This window comes from Syzygium oleosum, unplaced genomic scaffold (genome assembly GCF_021117445.2).
Source record: "Syzygium oleosum isolate NSW1041296 unplaced genomic scaffold, Sole_v2.1 Sole_v2.04, whole genome shotgun sequence".
Taxonomy (NCBI): Eukaryota; Viridiplantae; Streptophyta; class Magnoliopsida; order Myrtales; family Myrtaceae; genus Syzygium; species Syzygium oleosum.
The window spans coordinates 5,871,698-5,890,054 of NW_026607488.1; the positions used below are offsets into that span (position 1 = coordinate 5,871,698).

At 39.2% G+C, this 18,357-nt stretch overlaps 2 protein-coding genes across 5 annotated transcripts; one reads left to right on the forward strand and one right to left on the reverse strand.

Moving 5' to 3' along the window:
• Positions 1 to 469: 469 nt before the first annotated feature.
• LOC115674313 (carbon catabolite repressor protein 4 homolog 6) lies at positions 470 to 9,440 on the forward strand. Of its 4 annotated transcripts, none has more exons than XM_056310693.1 (16): positions 470 to 668; positions 1,137 to 1,695; positions 2,454 to 2,620; positions 2,891 to 2,956; positions 3,945 to 3,997; positions 4,520 to 4,601; positions 4,700 to 4,746; positions 5,454 to 5,535; positions 6,549 to 6,641; positions 6,760 to 6,792; positions 6,902 to 6,990; positions 7,086 to 8,085; positions 8,198 to 8,283; positions 8,515 to 8,599; positions 8,733 to 8,825; positions 8,870 to 9,029. In XM_056310693.1, the coding sequence occupies exons 1-15, from the start codon at positions 567 to 569 to the stop codon at positions 8,775 to 8,777; spliced, it is 2,589 nt and encodes an 862-aa protein (XP_056166668.1). In that variant the 5' UTR covers positions 470 to 566; the 3' UTR covers positions 8,778 to 8,825; positions 8,870 to 9,029. The 4 variants fall into 4 exon arrangements, 2 of the variants coding, with proteins under 2 accessions (XP_056166668.1, XP_030452532.1); XR_004004921.2 differs by lacking the exon at positions 8,733 to 8,825 and adding an exon at positions 9,298 to 9,440 and having other exon boundaries at positions 480 to 668; positions 8,959 to 9,143; XR_004004922.2 differs by lacking the exon at positions 8,733 to 8,825 and adding an exon at positions 9,301 to 9,440 and having other exon boundaries at positions 480 to 668; positions 8,959 to 9,143.
• A 5,335-nt stretch (positions 9,441 to 14,775) lies between these two features.
• Positions 14,776 to 16,835, reverse strand: LOC115674317 (EG45-like domain containing protein). Its single transcript, XM_030596675.2, has 3 exons — positions 16,648 to 16,835; positions 16,272 to 16,572; positions 14,776 to 14,859 (listed from the first exon to the last, which is right to left on the reverse strand). The coding sequence occupies exons 1-3, from the start codon at positions 16,775 to 16,777 to the stop codon at positions 14,853 to 14,855; spliced, it is 438 nt and encodes a 145-aa protein (XP_030452535.1). The 5' UTR covers positions 16,778 to 16,835; the 3' UTR covers positions 14,776 to 14,852.
• Between the last annotated feature and the right edge of the window lie 1,522 nt (positions 16,836 to 18,357).

Consider the following 18,357-nt stretch of genomic DNA (forward strand, 5'->3'; position numbering starts at 1 on the left):
TTGAAATCTTTTGTAGAACTGTTCAATTAATGAAAAAATGTAACTGTAAAATATTAGCTCAAGTAACACGATTGTTGTACAGCACTGATAACATTGAAACGAGAGGTTTCAATGGTTTCATGAGACTTTTATATGATACACAGCATATGTCGTTCATTTGTTACACAACCCACGTCCATCGTCATAAATTCAGGTAATTACCGTTCGAAAACTCGACGACTAATTCTATTAACCGCGACGAATATGAATATCGCGTAAGATGAAAAAAAAGATTGCAATTTCTTTGTATTTAGAGAAAAATTAGTCTTTTTTTTTTTTTTCATGTTCCTCCATATTTTTAACCTCCCCTTTCATTAGCTGTGGCGGGTGTTATAAATGATTCTCTCGCCATATGTTATGGGCCGAAACCTGTGTTGGGCCCGTTTATTGGGCCTTCAAAAAAAATCCAATCTTGCTGCGGTGTCCATGTCCGACCCGAGTCCGAGAGCAAAGGAAGAGCGCCGCAGCCCGAAGCTCGCTCTCGCCGCGTCGATGACGCGTCTCCCGTCGCTGGAAGGCTCTCCTCCATGAGGCGCTGCTGCTGCTCCTCCCTCCCCTCGTCCCTCGCCGCCTCTACCTCCTCCGCCGCCTCCGCCGCCGCCGCCTCCGCCATGTATCCTCGTCCCAAGGTGAGTTTCCTCTCGCCGCTGCGCATCGGTTTTTTTTTTTTTTGCGGATTGGTGAATTGCGATTGAGCTGCTGCGATTCGAGCTCTCGAAACAAGCGCTCGTCGCTGTCTTTGGTCAGGGAATAGCATCTGTTAGGCGCTCGCGCTCATCTTCAGTGATTCGGGAACTTCAGTAGAACGATACCTTTTTTTTCTTTTTTTTTTGTGTGTGTGTTGATGTTCAGATTATCCGTGCTGCAATCCTTCCTGCATGTCGAAAGAACTTTTGTTCGATGTATGTATTGGTCGGGAATATGTTTTGTCGTGTCAATTGGGATTGAAGCTGTTCTTTTTCGGCGACGAGGCGATGCTTCTGTTGATCAAAACAAGTATTTTGAGTATCCAATCTATTCAAGCTGGATTTTTGTTAGGATTTGTGTATAGCTTTGTGGCCCAATGGGTGTAAGTGGATGTTGGTTTTGTCCTGCAGTACCGTGGCGGTAGATATCCATCCCAAAGAAGCTTCTCTGACTCCCCGCACAATGGCGGCAGAGGGCAATTTCCGAGTGGTGACTCCAATGTCCACCCGGTCCAATGTAGAAACCAAGGATTCCAACAAGGAGCGAGGGTTAACTTCATCACTGGTGACTCTCACTTCCATGCAGTCCAGGATGCAAATCATGGATTCCGACAAGGAGAGGTCGGTGATTCCGCCATCCAGGCTGGGTATCGGCCTCCGTTCCATTCAAGAAGGCATTTTGTTCAGAGCGAATCATACGGGTTATCCTCTGGTTATAGCCATGATACACAATTCCACCATCCCCAGCACTATAATCAGGGTCAGAGTATACAGCAATCCCCGCAATATAATCAAAATCGACAGTTTCAGCATCATAGGCCATCGAAACAAAACCAGCCAGTCTGGAGACGTCCACAATCTGATTGGAGTTTAGCCACTCGGACATCAGAAGAGCAAAGGTCTTGGCCGCAAAGACCTCCCGACTATCGAATTTGGGAATATGCAAAAACAGAGCCACCTTCTGACTATGGTATGCTATCATGTGTTTCATGCTTTTGACAATGAGAATTATGAAGATACGCCTCTCCGTATTAGCAGATGTTGTGTGTGATCTGTTGACTATGGAGGAAATAACTCGAAGCTTGATGAGTTTTATGCATAAGCTCTGTAAACTTGCAAGCTTGGTTTTTACGCTTTGTGGGGATGTATATTGGGAAATCCCCACCAAACCCCCCGCCCCCCCCCCTCCCCTTTCCCCTAATCTTTGCCCTCCTCAACTTTCTACACATAGCCTTAATGTATAATTATCAGATGCTGATTAGCAATAGAAGTCAAATTTATTTTATTATTGGAAAAGTTTGAGATTCCCTGATTTGTTGCTTTTCCTATAATGCGATTTGGTATTTTGCAGCTACAGTGAGAATCTTAGTTTTATTAAATATTTCTGAAGAAGAAGACTGGAGAAAGTAAAAGTAATTCTGTTTGAGACATATATCCTATTGGGAGAAGTGGTTTAGCTGCTCGTTAAACAAATTTGCATCTGTAGCTTGATAATTATGCCTCGAATTGAACATTCATCTAAACTTATTGAAGTTAGACTTTTAATGGTGGATTGTGCTTAAGAAGACAATTATTATATTTAGTTTGAAGAAAACCGATATCAGATTTTTAAGATCGAGATCCTCATGCAACACCTACTCACAGTCATACCTATGATTTTTTGTCACCGACTATTTCCCGCTTCCAAGGTTGAATCTAACCTTTCTTAGAATGGTGCCATCTTTGCAGAGCGGTTTGTCATTCTCTCATACAACATATTGGCTGACTACCTTGCTATAAACCATCGAAGCAAACTCTACTATCATATACCTCGCCATATGCTGGACTGGCAGTGGAGAAAGAGAAGTATCTTGTTTGAGCTTGGATTATGGTCTGCTGACATAATGTGCTTTCAGGTTCCTTGCTGTATACTATATAAAGTCTATGGGATGTGCATTCACGCAGTAGTGCTTGTTTCATATTCGTTTGATAGAGTTAATTGAAGAATTCAATAAGAAAAGGTGGACAAGGTTAGAGGCAATGGCAGACAGTTCTTATTACTTCATGTTTGACATGTCTGACATGAACATGCTTGTTGGAATTTACCTGAAAAGAATTGTAGACAAGGGCTTCCATTATGTTGCACTTTTTTTTCATTAGCAATGTGTGTTTCGTGTTATTTTCAGGAGGTTGATAAATTTTATGACCTGGAGGATGAGTTAAAGTCACGAGGATATTGTGGTATTTGGAAGGTATGTAGAAATATGTGATCTTGTCTTTAGATTGTAGCTACCGTAGTTATTTGTTTAGCATTTCTTTAGGAGCTTTCACCTATTTCTTACTAAACGAGAAGATGAGTCTACATAATGGTGTTACTTCTATAAAGTGCTGTCAACAATAGTTATATTATGTCTTGTTGGAACAGAATTTGGGATTTTCATCTCCACAATTTGCATTTGCTCTTTAAACAACAAGTTGTTAGAAAAGGAATATACTTTCTTGTTTTGTTTTATTTTGATTGTGTTATGTAATTTTGGTAGGTCTACCAAGAAAGAAGTTGCTGAGATATATCATTTCTTTTTTAACTTGTATGTGATCATGTCTATTAGTTATCAATTTTAGCTGGAAAGTATGGAACCAGTCAATATTGATTTGGAACTTAGGCCAGATAACTGTTCTAGTAGCTTGCTGCTCAGTTTGGAAAATTCAGATTTCTGCCCTTCCGAGGAAGATATTGTTACTTTTTATGTAATAAGTGTCTGTTGGTCCTTGAGGTTCATCCCATACAACAAGTGTGCAACAGTAACAAGGTTAATCAGGGTAAAGATGCACTAAGATTTTTAGAAAAGAGATTGCCATTTGATCCTGAGTCTCAGCAAGACTGCTTTGAAGCATAGAATAAGAGTTGATAAAGGATGCTGATTGTGTCCTAATGCATGGTTGACTCGGCTGGGGGTTTGAGAATGGCTTCAGTGGGATCCAGACGAAGGAATCTTGTCAATGCATGTCTGGATCGGATGTTATTTTCATTACATGAACAACGTGACATGTGGATGATAATACATGGATAATAATATTAAATTGTTAAGCCAATTGATTTTTTATGTGAGTATCTAGCCTTTTCTTGACATATTCTTTTCCGGTTTCACCATAAATCATGGCTTATATCTCTGGACAACTCGCAGAGGATAAATAATTTATGGAAAATGGAGATAACTCCGCTTTTTCTCTCATTTGTAGATGCGGACTGGAAATCCAGTTGATGGCTGTGCAATCTTTTGGCGTGCTTCAAGGTAAACATCTATTTTCCTTCATGACTGTGAACAATTGTGATTTGATTGATCTTGCTCCATGGACCATTAGGCATGCTTAGCTGTGGGGTCGTGTTATAGTTGAATCTGTTAGAAGCATGATGCCTACATGAGTACTTTAGCTCTAGCTGGTCTACGCCATGTTAAGGATTCATTTGATGAGAAGTACCTTCTGCTATGTCCACTGTCAATTTATTATTGAAGAATATGAGCGTTTATATTCCTTAAGGCCTTACATTGGAGGATTGACTGTTTCTCGTTTAATATATAATATTATATTAATTGTGGATACTGATAGATATAAAGTGTGTGCTAATATTAGTTCCTTTTCCGCATGATTCATAAGATTGTGAGATTGTTTATTTGCGACAGTGCCAAATTCTTTTATCTTTATTGTCTGTAAGAGATCTATATATTTCTCTTCAAATTCCACACAGTCTACCAGATAATAGCAAACTCATTTGGAGAATGCGGTTACGAACTAATTTGATTTTTCTTTATTAGGTTCAAGTTGCTTCGGGAAGATTGCATTGAGTTCAACAAGCTGGGGCTTCGGGATAATGTTGCTCAGATATGCGTGCTTGAGGTACATCAATACCTAATTTAAATGATGATAGAAAGAACAGGGACATTCCGTGGATTACTTAGACCTCATTCATACTCACAGTTTTTCTTGATGGACAGGTAGTGAGTGAAAATGAGACTGGAAATACAGCACATCAATCAGCCAGGTAATACTAAGATCTCTCTCTCTCTCTCTCTCTCTCTCTCCAAGCCCCAATCGTACAACAAAAGACAAACAAAGAAATTACCATACATAGTAGCGAGGATACAACTACATAACAAGGATGGAGAAATTTTATATTAAGTACTAGTAGTGGAAGTTGAGAAAGCTGTACAAAAATAAGTTAGCTTGTTGCTCTTCTCTTCTTGACCAGTCCATTTAGTCTCATTTTCAGAATTTCTGAACTGACCAAAGTTCTTGCTGCTTCTTTCCCATATCTCATTTCCATGTCATGTTTTTATTTCTGGTTAGATATAGTTTTTGAACATCAAAAACATTGATATATTTTGCCAAGTGTGGTTGTGCCTTTGGCATAACTCTATAAAATAATAATTTCATAACTTTCATTAACATCTGAAAAGCTGTGGTGCATTCTTTCTAGCATGATGATTATAAAGCTGTTACAACGAACAAGAAAAACTTTTGTGGTAATATTGAAACTTAAGAGGAAAAACTTGATATTGAGATGCAACTGCAAGATTTATTTGCACTCTGAAGTGACCCTTTGTGATGAAAATTTGTTGTATCCTGGGGCCTATTTAAATGATTATGTGCATTGTTGCATGAGTGGTCAAGTTTCTTTGCATTCATTTTTATTTAGCAGTCATGATACTTTTATCATTTTTATGTGACATTTGGTTGTGTCATTGACAGTTCAGCAGGTTCTAGAAAGATTGTGGTTTGTAACATTCATGTGCTCTACAATCCTAAAAGAGGAGAAATTAAGCTTGGTCAGGTGATAAATGGTCGGATATCCAGCTTTATATTCTATCACACCAATTTGGTCATGTGATTTTATTCTTCTTCATCTATTCTATCAAGTGTCAACTATGTTTCTGAATATGGAAGCTAAGTTTTTTTTCGTAGTACTGCTCCGCCATTCAAGGCACGGTTCTCCATGTCCAGCAAAAAAAAGGTTTTTTTTTTTTTGGGAGGGGGGGAGGGGGGGGCTGGTAGGGGAGGAAAGAGAAAAATAGAGAAATGACCCATAATTTATGTGGTTTGGCCACTTACTTACCTCTCTGGAGATACATGAGCTGAACTGAATTCAATAAAATTTGGAATACACAAGTTCAGCGGAGAACTCTCTGTATATACTATATATTCTCACACTCACAATCGGGAGAAAATCAAAGAGATACATCGACCATAATAGGAAATTAAAAATAGCCAAACTGGTCCCAAACCCTTGGCTTTCACCGCAGACCTCCAGAAAAAATCTCAAGTCGGCTGACTCAAAATATGTCAGCTTAGATCAACAATTGGGCTGGGTTCACACAAACTCAGCATGTGAATGAGTTTTGAGTGTGGCTATGGGGACATTTCTCTTCAAAGTCAATTACATCATATTGCAAAGTTACTGAAAAGTTAAAAAAGGATGATGAAAATTCTGTAGGAAGATTCCAGAAAGCTAGATTTGCATACTTATTGCTCTTTAAGAGTGAATGTATATCTTCACATTTATGTGTTCTCTGTACAAAATGTATTTATATGCCGATGGCATAAGTCCCACATTGAGATACATACATGAATTTGACAAGAGGACATACTGTGGGATGGTATGTTACATGTGCTACTCTTTGGTTCTTGACATTATATATTATGTTACTCAACACCCTGGGGCTCGATAAAGATGATCAAGATCGTTTTCTATTTAAAAGTGTTTTATACAATATATTTTGTTTAGATAAACCTACGTTTTTTTGTAGAGAAAGTAGTTGAAGTTGCTATTTTGCATCTGTTCAACAGATAAGGGCTCTTTTGGACAGGGCTTATGCTGTGTCCCGAGCCTGGGCTGATGCTCCTGTTGTTCTTTGTGGAGATTTCAATTGTACTCCAAAGGTTATTGCTCGATGCCTTATTTCTAGTGCTGCTTTCATGCCGTAAACCTGATTTAGTTGTTCTCCAATTGATTCAAGTTCTAATATATCATTACAATCTTCTCCTTATGCTGTACCAGAGTCCTCTGTACAACTTCATATCTGAGCAGAAGGTAAGTTTCACATGTTAGATTACCTTTTCAGTTATTTTGGAAATGATGTAGGTGTGTGGGTGGTAGTGTTCTGTGCCTCTTAACTCGTGTGCTTCATTTGATTTGGCAGTTAAGTTTGTCTGGACTAGATAGAGATAAAGTATCTGGTCAAGCCTCTGCAGAAATTCGTCCAACAATACCAGATGGTCAAAACACTCGGTAAGGTTTAGATCAGATTTTGGAGCTGTAAGTGGAACTTGAATTTGCCAATGGTTCTAATGCCAACATTGTGTCTCCTTTACAAATTTTTGCAGTGGTCAACCTCAATTCCGGGTGGACTACAATAAGCTAAAAGATTTTACCTTGGATGAGCAGAAGCAGAGGAACCAAGATAACAATAAGGAAAATTCTCTCAATGTGGATGACCCTTTTCAGCATAGGTGTACGGACAGTGCTCCAGCATCCTCTGCTAAATCTTGCACAAACAGGCGGAGTGCAATTGACAGCAGCAAACTTAATTATGAACTGAGAAAAGACTCTGAACAGAATCCAGCAGATGCTGCAAATGAAAATGGATTACCTTCCGATACTTCTTTGGAAAAAGAACCAAACTCTGATACTTTGGTTGGGGGGACCGTGTTTCCTCTTGATGATGTCAAGTCAGGCAAAGATAAATGTACTTATCAGATGGCTTCTTCATGTGTCACTGAGCCATCTGATTTAGATAATTTGCAAGCAAAAGATTGCACAGACGTTGTATCGACAGCTTCCTTTACAGGCGAAGACTATACTAGTAGTGACCCTGTAGATCTTGAATCTCTAGATTCAAGTGATGCAAAGATCACTTCGTTTGTGTTGTCGTGCGAAAAGTCTACTTCTGATGACGCTGAAACCACTTCTTCAGAAGTTGCAGGGAATGTAATATCCCAATCAGTCAATGACAAACAGGATAATCCTGCAACCTTACATAGTGAGTTACTTGTGGATACCATGGGTGACTCAATAGATGAGGAACTGAAGAAGTTATCTCTCAGTGAGCCAGAAGAATCTAGCACGGAAGTTGGATGTTCTTATGAGGATGACGACACATTTTTATCTGCATTACACAACTTAGGAGGCGCAGATTCCTCTCCTGGCAGTCAAATTGTCAAGGAGTTTTCATCTGGTTTGGATTTTGAGCCTGTTGAAGGGGAGATCTCTACTTATGATCCTTCATTGTGGACACCGATGGAGATAGCTACAGCAACTGGCAGTGCAGATTGTCTCTTTTTGGAGCATCCCCTCAAACTTAAGAGCACATATGCCGAAGTAGAGGTAGATTATACATTCTCGAGATTCTTTCTTGATTTGTTTATTTTAGTATACATGTATAATAGACTGCATAGAAAGAGTCCAGACCAAGATATCAATGCGTGCATCTATGCAGGATTCTTCTGGGACTAGAGACACAAACGGGGAACCCATGGTCACCAGTTACAATCGATGCTTTATGGGTACAGTCGACTACATATGGTAAGTCCTCCAATCTAAATAAATCCTACTTGAGACCTTTGATAACTAGAGGAACAAATGAAGAGGACATTCTTTTCCTCATGCTGATGAGGCTGCATCTCTTAGTTCTGCTCTATGCAAATTTCAAATGGTTCTACAGAATACATAGACATTCTTAGCTTCTTGTTATTTCACCTGCTTTCCGATGATGCATATGGTTGGAAAACTTAATGAAATTAATCTCGTATCCAGGCATTCTGAAGGTCTGCAGACGACAAGGGTGCTTGCTCCCATACCCAAACAGGCTATGCAATGGACAACAGGGTTCCCAACTAAGGTATATAGCTTGAATCTGCTCCACCTCGGAAGTTACAAAGAGAATAGAGGATCATTTATAGATAAATTACTCATGATTTCTGCTTCCGAGCTTAAACATTTTATTTCCTATCATTTTGTTTTTGGCTCGGCAGATAAGTAACACATGCTACCTATTGTGGATTGGACTACCCTATTGAAATTCCTCAGCATTCTAGATTGTCTTTAGATGCTATTGCAAAGCTAGTACCTTGTTAGTTATCAGTAAAAGGACTAAGCATTGATATGATAAAGGTGCATAAATTTTTTGCTGAATGTAGAATTTTGTTTTGTGATGATGAAGACGTTTTGGTCTTTTTCTTATTCTTTTTTTTTTTTCAGAAGTGGGGTAGTGATCATATTGCGCTAGTCTCTGAATTGGCGCTCGCAAAGGGTGCAGCCGATCAAACAAATGAAGTTCAGTAATAGACCAGCCTTTGGGACCTGAGAGTTGTAAAAATATCTGAGTGCTCTTCAGCTGTGCAGAATCCAATTTCAGTGTTGGAGCTCATTCCTGACAATTTCAGGTTTCTTCTAGCTTCTATATGCAGTTTTGGTGTAATTATCCAGGCTCAATTTTTTTCAGTCATCACCTAGAATTCTTTTGTACCGGATTAGGCTAGCGAGAGATTTTGATTAGTCAATTCCCCGTTTGGATTTTTCTGACACTGTTTGTATTAGAAGATAAATTCCTGAAGCTGGAATGAAGGAATGCGTCAGGTCGAGAAGAAATCTGCTTAGAGACCGAATGACATCTTCCAGGAAGCTCTGGAAGTACATCTTGTAAATCTATGTTGAATTCTTTACAATAGATGCAATTAACCGCCGATGGCATCTGCAGTTCTTCCGGTCGACTTTTCTTCAGTCACATGATTTATTGTCTATTAACTCTTCGTCCGCACATATCTCAGTATTAAGACTTTCTTGTGCTTGGGATCGCGGGCTTTGTGGCCCACAGGTACCTGGTAGACCTTGACGAAGCATCTATAGGACGCATCTTCACCCGTGCGCCTTGTAGGTTAGGATTGGAAAACTAGCTTTCCTCTGGAGTGTACATTTAAGAAGCTTACCTCATACATTGCATGCAAGTGTTTGATTTGGTTTCCTTCTCTAGAAGCGAAGACTAGTTTCCCCCTATGAGAGATGCCTTTGTCATAGTCGTCGGGATAGTTGGGAAGATACGGTTCCTGATAAGGATTTGTGACCGATTGACATTGCCAACCAATTGTTATGACGGACATTGAATTTCTACCTATTTCGCTATCTTTACATAGGTGCTGACTTTCTTCCGAAAAGAAAATAAATGTTTGGTGTAAAACGGTTGCCTAACGAAGCCTCTGGTGAGAAAATTTCCAGAAAAATGCTTCCTTTATGTCATGGAGGACACGCTGCTTTCTGATGGCTCGTCAACTTCATTTGAATTTAGTGAACCATATCAATCTATTATCTAGAACTCTGACTTCTTCTTCTTCTTCTTCCCAATTTCTTGACGTGTTATAATGGTATCCCTCAAAATGCCCCTCAGGATTCCAGAAAGCTGAGGCTACTTGAAAGGGACAATACGCGGAACCTTAACCACCTGCGTTTACTTTGACCAAAAAAAGGAAGGAAAAAAAAATTACGTGTGTTTACCACTTTAGCATTACGAATGGTCTCTCTCTCTCTTGTCAACATTGGGATAAATTGTCCAACCGATCATAAACTTGTTGTATGGATGCTAATTTAATTCAAAGCTTTTAACATTTGCCAATTTAGTCCTAATTCTTTACGTGAAATTCCACTGTAATCCTTCCGGTTAATTCTCGTTGGAAATTACTGATGTGGTGATCCAGGTATTGCCGACCGTCTTACATGGCACACCACCACACTAGCAATTTCTGGCGAAAATTGGCCGAAAAGATAATATTTGAATTTTGCACAAAGCTTTATGACTAAATTGGCAAAATTATATGGTTTATTAGAACTGAATTGGCATCTGTAAGATAGGGAATCTTTTTTAATTCATTGCACATTACTAAAACAATAAATGGGTTTCGCGGTATCAAGGTAAAATTTAGTTAAATACTTTGAAAGGATCTCTATCCATTCGGATTAAGAAATACCTTTTTCCCATGAATTTCATTCTTCTTTGGCGGTAAGTAGGCTCAGTAACATCGAGTGATAGAGATGGAATACTCAGATCGATGCACATGAGAATTTGAAGAGCGTTCAAAACTTGTTCTTTAAGAGCTTTAATGAACTTCTATATGCCGCTGTAATGAAAGATATCTAGATAAAACACAACTCGGTGTGGATATGCACATCTACTGGTTCCTTGAGTTGTCGATAATAGATGTGGAACCAATTAAACTTGCTCTGTACACTATGTATATTCTTATTAGAATATAAACTGACTTTAAGTACCAGAGGGTCCCTAACAGGCCACATCCAAGTACTTTCCTTTCTCAGTGGTGTGCAGGTCCAAGGCCCTCTACGTCCATTACCAAGTTGAGGACCCGCCGGATTTGCGCAAAAACAGACGGTTTATCTATACATACACAAGCGGACAACTTTGTTTGGCGAAAACTCTTAAAAACGTTCTTCTGAATTGTAGCTTGACTGGTCCTTGATTGCTTCTGTCAATGAGGCAAGACTCCAAAAACACTCCCGCCGGTCGAGGTTGTTGTTATTCCAGCTCCTAACTTACGTTGGAATTGTGATGTTTTCTTTGGTGCTGTCTCGTAAAGAATGTAGATAAAGTTGGGTCAATGGCATCAAACAAAAGGACTAATACCCATTGAATCCAGCTGGAAAAACGGATTGTGTTGAACTCGTACACGCTGCAAAAAGTGTCCTTACCTTCAAGGCCGCCGCAAACCGTTGACCCTGCACATCATTCGATGATACAAGAACATGGCAGAATGACTACAGAGATCGTAATGATTGCCGCAAAAGCCGGAGACCCAGCTAATGAAAGAACACCGGACTTTCTTTTGTTGTATTATACTTTAAGGCTTTATAGCTGCTGCACACTGAAGGAACTACATGATTCAATCTTCTCACAATATGAGGCTTCAATCACGCCTGCATTTCTTGCCCATTCGGCCTGTCACATGCCCATTAATCGATGGCCCCAATGATACGCTCAAGATATTCTGATCAATATAAGGATATTTGATTTGGTGCCGTGATATTAAGTTAACATGTCACGTGTTATTCGATAATGTAATTAATGCGATCACAAAGTGTGAAACGGGATCGTTTCATTTTGAATATCAGAGATTTATTACGTTGTGCTTCACGATAAGGATAAAGCGTTCCACGTCAAATAAAAAAACAAGAAAGAAGTCTGTCTGAAGTACGTGCCCACCACTTCACCATGCAGTGTGCCTTTCTTCTTGCGTTCTTATTGAGGTGATGGAGAGTGTCATGAAGTTTTTGCAACTTCCAACGACTAGCCCATCTTTATTACATGTTCCCACCTCATTTTCTTGATGTGCAAAGTCGGCTTTCTTATATTTTTGGCTTTGGAAGGGCTTCCCCAAGTTTTGTGGAGCTTTTTATCCATGAATTTAAATTGCATAACCCATCATTTTCACACAATTTAAGTTGCGGGGCAGATATTCCATATAAGTGTATAAAGACACAATAAATATGTAAGATAAACGATATGAGATACAAATGCGACGCGTCTTTACATTAATTAGATGTTCGGTCATCATAATACATACTCATTCCACACGATTTGTGTGGTTATTGATGCTTTGTGATTCAATTCCTATTCATAGTGAACCTACTAACCCCATCACCACAGACTAAGGTGCATCAAGTTGGCATGTGATTAGTGCTCAGGCTAACATAGATTGACTTTGATAATCCATTGTGCGAAATCATGAGATTATAGGGAGCAGGGATGAAACAAAACTGTTGATGTTAGCTCTCAAGAGTAAGGGAATGAGATCCTCTATCCAATCGGTATCTCCATTCAGCATCACATCCATCCAAACCGTTGATCAATGCAGATAACGGTAAACATGAAATTTATAACTAATGCATCAATTGTCGATATTTGTTAAGACACCAATAGAGGCACTGAATGAGTTGAAGGATTCTTGTCCAAGAGTAAGCTTTGGCTGCAGCCAACTTGTAGCACTGCTGTCCGTCCGCGGTATCTAATTGGGAAGCATATACTAATTGCACATGTACTAAACTGGATCTGGTCTGTTAAATCTCATGGGTCCTCATCAGATTCAATCCTCCATATTCAGTTGAGCACATGTAACCACCAACTAATTTCTGCTAATTCAAATGCAAACTAGAATTTGACAGCAAAATACAAGTAGTCCCATTCATTCTAGAAGGTCAAGGACAAGAAAGAAGGGCTTTGTAGATTAAAACCGAATTTATTGACCCAATTGGTTGTCAACTAGGAATAAAGTTAAAAAAAGAAAAGTGGCGTCCCAGGTAGTGTATGTACTAATTAATAATTCCGTGTGAATGAATTCAAGATGTTTTTATTGTCTAGGGTTTTGGATCTAGAACTATGATTGATTTCGTTTATTCAGTAACGTTCAGACGATACTTCTGAACCCTTCGAACCAAAAAAAAAAAAAAAACTTTCCAACTTTAAAAAAGGGAAGATGACTTGGCATCACCTAAACCGGATCTAAATTCAGATTACATTTGTTAGAACGAGTCAGTCAACTTCATATTGGTAGCTTTTCTTGCCTCCAAATTCATGTGATCATCCAGACAATTTAGAGAGAGAGAGAGAGAGAGAGAGAGAGAGAGAGAGAGAGAGAGAGAGAGAGAGAGAGAGAGAGAGAGACAGAGAGAGAGAGAGAGAGAGAGTCAAATGGTATGATGAAAATTGACTTTTTCGTAAGGCCCTATCGGCCATACATAATACAGCAAATTGAACAAACAAAAACAAAATTGTTGGAGAAAGTATTAGTGTGCCATATGTATAAAGATCATCTCGACCGTCGGATATGGTGGGTCCCATATGACTCCTACCGATTAAATAAAGAGTAATTACAGCATACATCACTAGTATAAAAGAAAATTACACAAGCAGCCTTATACGCCATTTAATCTACCAATTAAGGGTGAATAGAGTCGTTGGCGTAAAATAAAGCTTACATTGATGTGTATGCTATAAATGTTCTATGATCTTCAACAGAGAGAAAGAAAGAAAATAGTTAAACGCTAAAACTTTGCTCGATAACTGCTTAATCTGAAATCCTGACAAGCAGAGGACCATGTTGCTACTCTTGAAGACGACTCATTGTGGCTGCACTTGAGGATGAAGATCGATGGACGAAAAACAGAGGACTTGAAACGACAATGGCGGGGGTCCGTTGGTCAGGATAGAAACGATAATGGCGGAGACTAGGGTTCCTTTTTATTTTCTTTTTAAGATTGATAGAAAGGAGCAAGATAAAGCTAGGGTTTTTATACGAGTCCCTCTCTCTCGGTGGCTTTGAATACCATGTAAATATTATTGGTTCCCTATGACATGGTAAGAGAGAACATTTAAAAAAGACAACATCTTTACTCAATAATGTAACTTTTTGAAATTTTACAAGTAAGAGGTATACTCGAACGATATGTATAGTAAAGGAAGTAATCTAATCCAAAAGGAAAATTACTTGTCTTATTTTAACAAGAAAGAACTAGCTATCCTAGAATACAATTATATCAAATATCTTGAAATATCTAATGGATGAACTTAAAATTCTGATAATTGTCAAAAAAAGTCACAAACCAATTGTGCGGTAACCAATTCAGTCTTAAACCTTTCAATTGTTCCAATTTAGTCATAAACATGTTGTATGACAGCCAATTTAGTCATAAACCTTTCAACTGTACCGATTTAGTTCTAAACATTTTGACAATTTTGCCAATTTAGTCCTAAAACTTTGAACGATATGCCAATGTAGTCCTTCCAGGTAATTTGGTTAGAAATCGCTGAAGGACTACATTGGCAAATCATTAAAAAGTTTATGACTAAATTGGCAAATCGTCAAAATGATTATATATAATCAAATTGACACAATTGAAAGGTTTATGACTGAATTGGCCATCGTACAATAGATTTAATTAGAACTGAATTGGCACAATTGAAAGGTTTAAGTTTGCATTGGCCGCCGTATAATAGGTTTATGACATTTTAGACATTTTTCCAGATAATTCCTCAATCACAAGAGGGGCGAACTCGTTGACCCGCTCAAATGTGCATGGTGTATATGTCCCCCTCAAACCCTGCCAAGAAAGATGTCAACAGAAATTGCCGTCGTTAACACACTGCCTTCAGCGTCACCATATAAAACACACAAAACGAAACCATTGACTTTTCAATTTATCACCGTCGTGAAGTGAACGATTTCCGCATAAAAAAGGACGAACAGTCCCTGTCATCAAAGGCATATGGACTAGCGCTTGCCACCTCTAATTGATGCAGTTCACGCTCACGGGTGAAACAATGTTACACGTTCAATCTCAAACTTGATAGACATTGTGTCATTCGTATGAGATGACGATTTTTGTTGCACCATTTGCATTCGTGTCGGTTACTCAGCATAATTTCTTAATATTATCGCCGCTAAATTAGTGCACCTAGCGAGCAGCAACCAAAATTAGCACTTCTCGAAATAGCGTAAATTCAGTTCAATGAGATTCGTGAAGATTGCTTTTGTCGAAAAGGAAAAGGTCAAGATTAGAGGTGTTCGATTCCAAGGTAGGTTGATTCACGGCCTAAAATCGAAAACCGTCCTTGTGAACCAGTTCCCAATCTTTTAGAACTAGGAATCGAACAAGTCGGTTCTGGAATAGCCAGTTACACCATTTCATTGAAGAAAGTACCAAAAAATATCATAAACTTATTGTACTTGTGTCAATTCAGTCATACACCTTTTAATTGGACTAATTTAGTCCTAAAACTTTTCACATTTTTTCCAATTGAGTCCATTCGGTTAATTTTGACCAAAAATCTAGTGTGAACGCCAGCCGTTCTACTTTGCACGATTGGCGCTGACGAGGACAATTTTTTTAAAAAGTTGAATTTTTAATTCTTTTTTTTCTTTCCTTTTTTTTCCCTCTCAATTGGCCCTCACCCAGGGCCGCCCTTGCCAACGGCCGGGGAGGGCTTGTTGACCCTCGCGCAATGGCCGACAACAAAGGAAAAAAAAGAAAGAAAAAAAACAAAAATTAATGAAATAATTTAAGAAAAGAAAAGACAAGAACAAAATATTATAAAAAAATTCAAAATATTATTACAAATGTCCACGTTAGCACGTCAAGATTTCCAGTCAAAATTGACCAGATGGACTCAATTTGCAAAATGTGAAAAAGGTTTAGGACTGAATTGAAACAACTTTTTGGTACTTTCCTCCATTTCACTTCAAAAACATTTGTTGCTCAAGTAATTATGTTATTATTTGTACATTTTTTTAAAGAGGCTTCAACACCGGTTTAGAACCGGATCCAGTGCTCACCTCTAATCAAGATTACAATGATAGAACTTATTGACATTCAACCGTATCGAATTCAAGTTTCTCTAACTAAATCCGTGTCAAGTTTAGTTTATATTAAATGGGCGCTTAGTTTTTCGACCCAAAAAAAATGGGTGCTTAGTGTTGATTAAAACAACCAAATAGGTGAGGAAACGAACGTACTGTTGATACTCGACATTGACGGCTGCGGCAGAAGACTTTGCAATCGTCCCAAATGCCGTTGTCGAGAGGACAATGGTCGCGCCATTACTCGAGGGACGTGAAGACGAGGATAGCGCTCGGTCGACGATTCGGACTTGGATAGTCTGGCTGGGAATGCAGGTTCCGGAGACGGAGGCACTGATGCACCGCACTAGGTACTGCCTCCCACACGACGCTCCGTTGTCCCATATCCCTTCACCTGCCGCTGCAAAGAGGTTGCTCGACGGGAATTGCGATGGATCATTGCCGAAACACGCGGTCGCTGGATCATAATGAACAAACTTATGAGAGAGAGAGAGAGAGAGAGAGAGAGAGAGAGAGAGTAGATTTTACGTACGTGTGTATGGAGGACTGTAGTGAGCGGCGGTGCCGACGTCGGCACGAGAGAGATGAGTCTGCATTGTCAACAGAAGAAAGGTGAGTAGAGAAAGAGAGAGAAGTCGCGTTCTAATGCTGAAGGACTTCATGGTTCAGGAAGAATTTGCGAGGCCAAACGTGACACCTGAATGGACTGAGATAAGAAGAGCTCCGGTTGCCACCTTTTATAGACATGTAAAACCAATCCGACATGTGAACGTGTACATCAAAGTCAATCAGGTTCGATATCATTTGTATACATCTGGATGACGCTCCACATGACGACAATTGCCTTCAGATTGACACACGCAATATGGAGAATCAACTCACACAAAGAGAAATCAACCTGAAACTGCAATACATATATGCATTCTAATTTAGAAGCTTCTAATTTCTATGGTTTTTTCTTTTCTCCTTTTTAATCTCCGAAGTTTCCATGCTGTAGCTGGCTGAAGAGGCAATTTCTGCTTTGAACAATTCTTTTGCTGTCGTACTCGTAGTCTGAAAAGTTAGTTTTTTCCGCCGTTAGGTGACCAAATGGCAAATACTAATTTCCAGATGCAGCGCGTCATTTGTAATTCCAGCTCTACAATGGAACATTCTACTCTTTTTGTCAGTTCGTACTCGAAATTAGTTTGTGCGCCATACATAATACGCGATAGGGACACGTGAAGCAATAAATTGATAAATCATGTTGGTGTATATCATGCGGGCCTAACAATGTGACTATAAGCTGTGCAACAACACTCGCCCTTCTCTCCCCTCCCCCTCTCCCTCTCCGTCGCAGATTGCGTCACTGCTGTGCCGAAGAGATATGGGAGGAGAGAGTTAGGTTTTTTGTGGTTGGTGCTAGATGAACACATTGCGAAGATTCATTAGCTAATCGAGTGGAGACAGTAGTGCATGGGGATGTACATGGGTAAAGTTACTCATCATCCGGGGGATCGATTTGGTCGCTTACCAATTAGAGACATTTCTCCGATTAGGATGGGGAAAATTGCCTCTAGAAAGAGGAAGAAGAAGAAACAACGTCCTAGAAGCAACAGACTGTGGGCTGAGAGTCTAGGAGACTTACATGGTAAGTGGCTCCGAAGAGGAGGTTTTTAGATGTTGTATTGGCCAAAGAAGGATAACAAGAATTTATAAAGTGTTACAATGTTCCTCAACAACAGAGAGAGAGCGAGAGCGAGAGAAACTGAAATTCCATCAATTGCCTTTCCAACACAAGAATGAGGGAATTTGTGTTAGATGTCGAAGAGAACCACTTCCATTTTTTTACATTTTCCAAAATGATCTTAGCATTAATTGTTGTAGAGAAATTACTACGCGTATGGCAAGCTCAAAAGCTACTGATAAATTATGTGGCGAATTAACCACTGGAGTTTGCCGCAATGACCACCCTTCTTATTTGGAAAGTGGGAGGTGAGGAGTTCGATTCCCCATCTTCTCAGAGGGGCTAGGGTTGGGGATATTTAGTTTTAAATGTGAATTTCGACTCTCATGCTCTGCAAAAAGACAGGGCAAAAAAGTCTAAGAGTGGGTTGAGAGTTATAATAGAACAGACAAAAAAAAAATGATGTGGTGAATTTATTACCATGTAGGGTCAGATGATTAACCAATTGGAAGGATGCTAATGGCTATTTTGTTCCCTTACATATGGATTTCTCAAAGGTCTGAAGTGTGAGATAGA

Bases quoted from the DNA above. Each gene is read 5' to 3' on its own strand.
- LOC115674313 (XM_030596672.2), top strand. From the start codon at position 567: ATGAGGCGCTGCTGCTGCTCCTCCCTCCCCTCGTCCCTCGCCGCCTCT. The intron at 2,957-3,944 runs GTATGTAGAAAT...TCTCATTTGTAG, and splicing joins GATATTGTGGTATTTGGAAG to ATGCGGACTGGAAATCCAGT. The intron at 8,284-8,514 runs GTAAGTCCTCCA...TCTCGTATCCAG, and splicing joins GGTACAGTCGACTACATATG to GCATTCTGAAGGTCTGCAGA.
- LOC115674317 (XM_030596675.2), bottom strand. From the start codon at position 16,777: ATGAAGTCCTTCAGCATTAGAACGCGACTTCTCTCTCTTTCTCTACTC. The intron at 16,573-16,647 runs GTACGTAAAATC...ATTATGATCCAG, and splicing joins CTACAGTCCTCCATACACAC to CGACCGCGTGTTTCGGCAAT.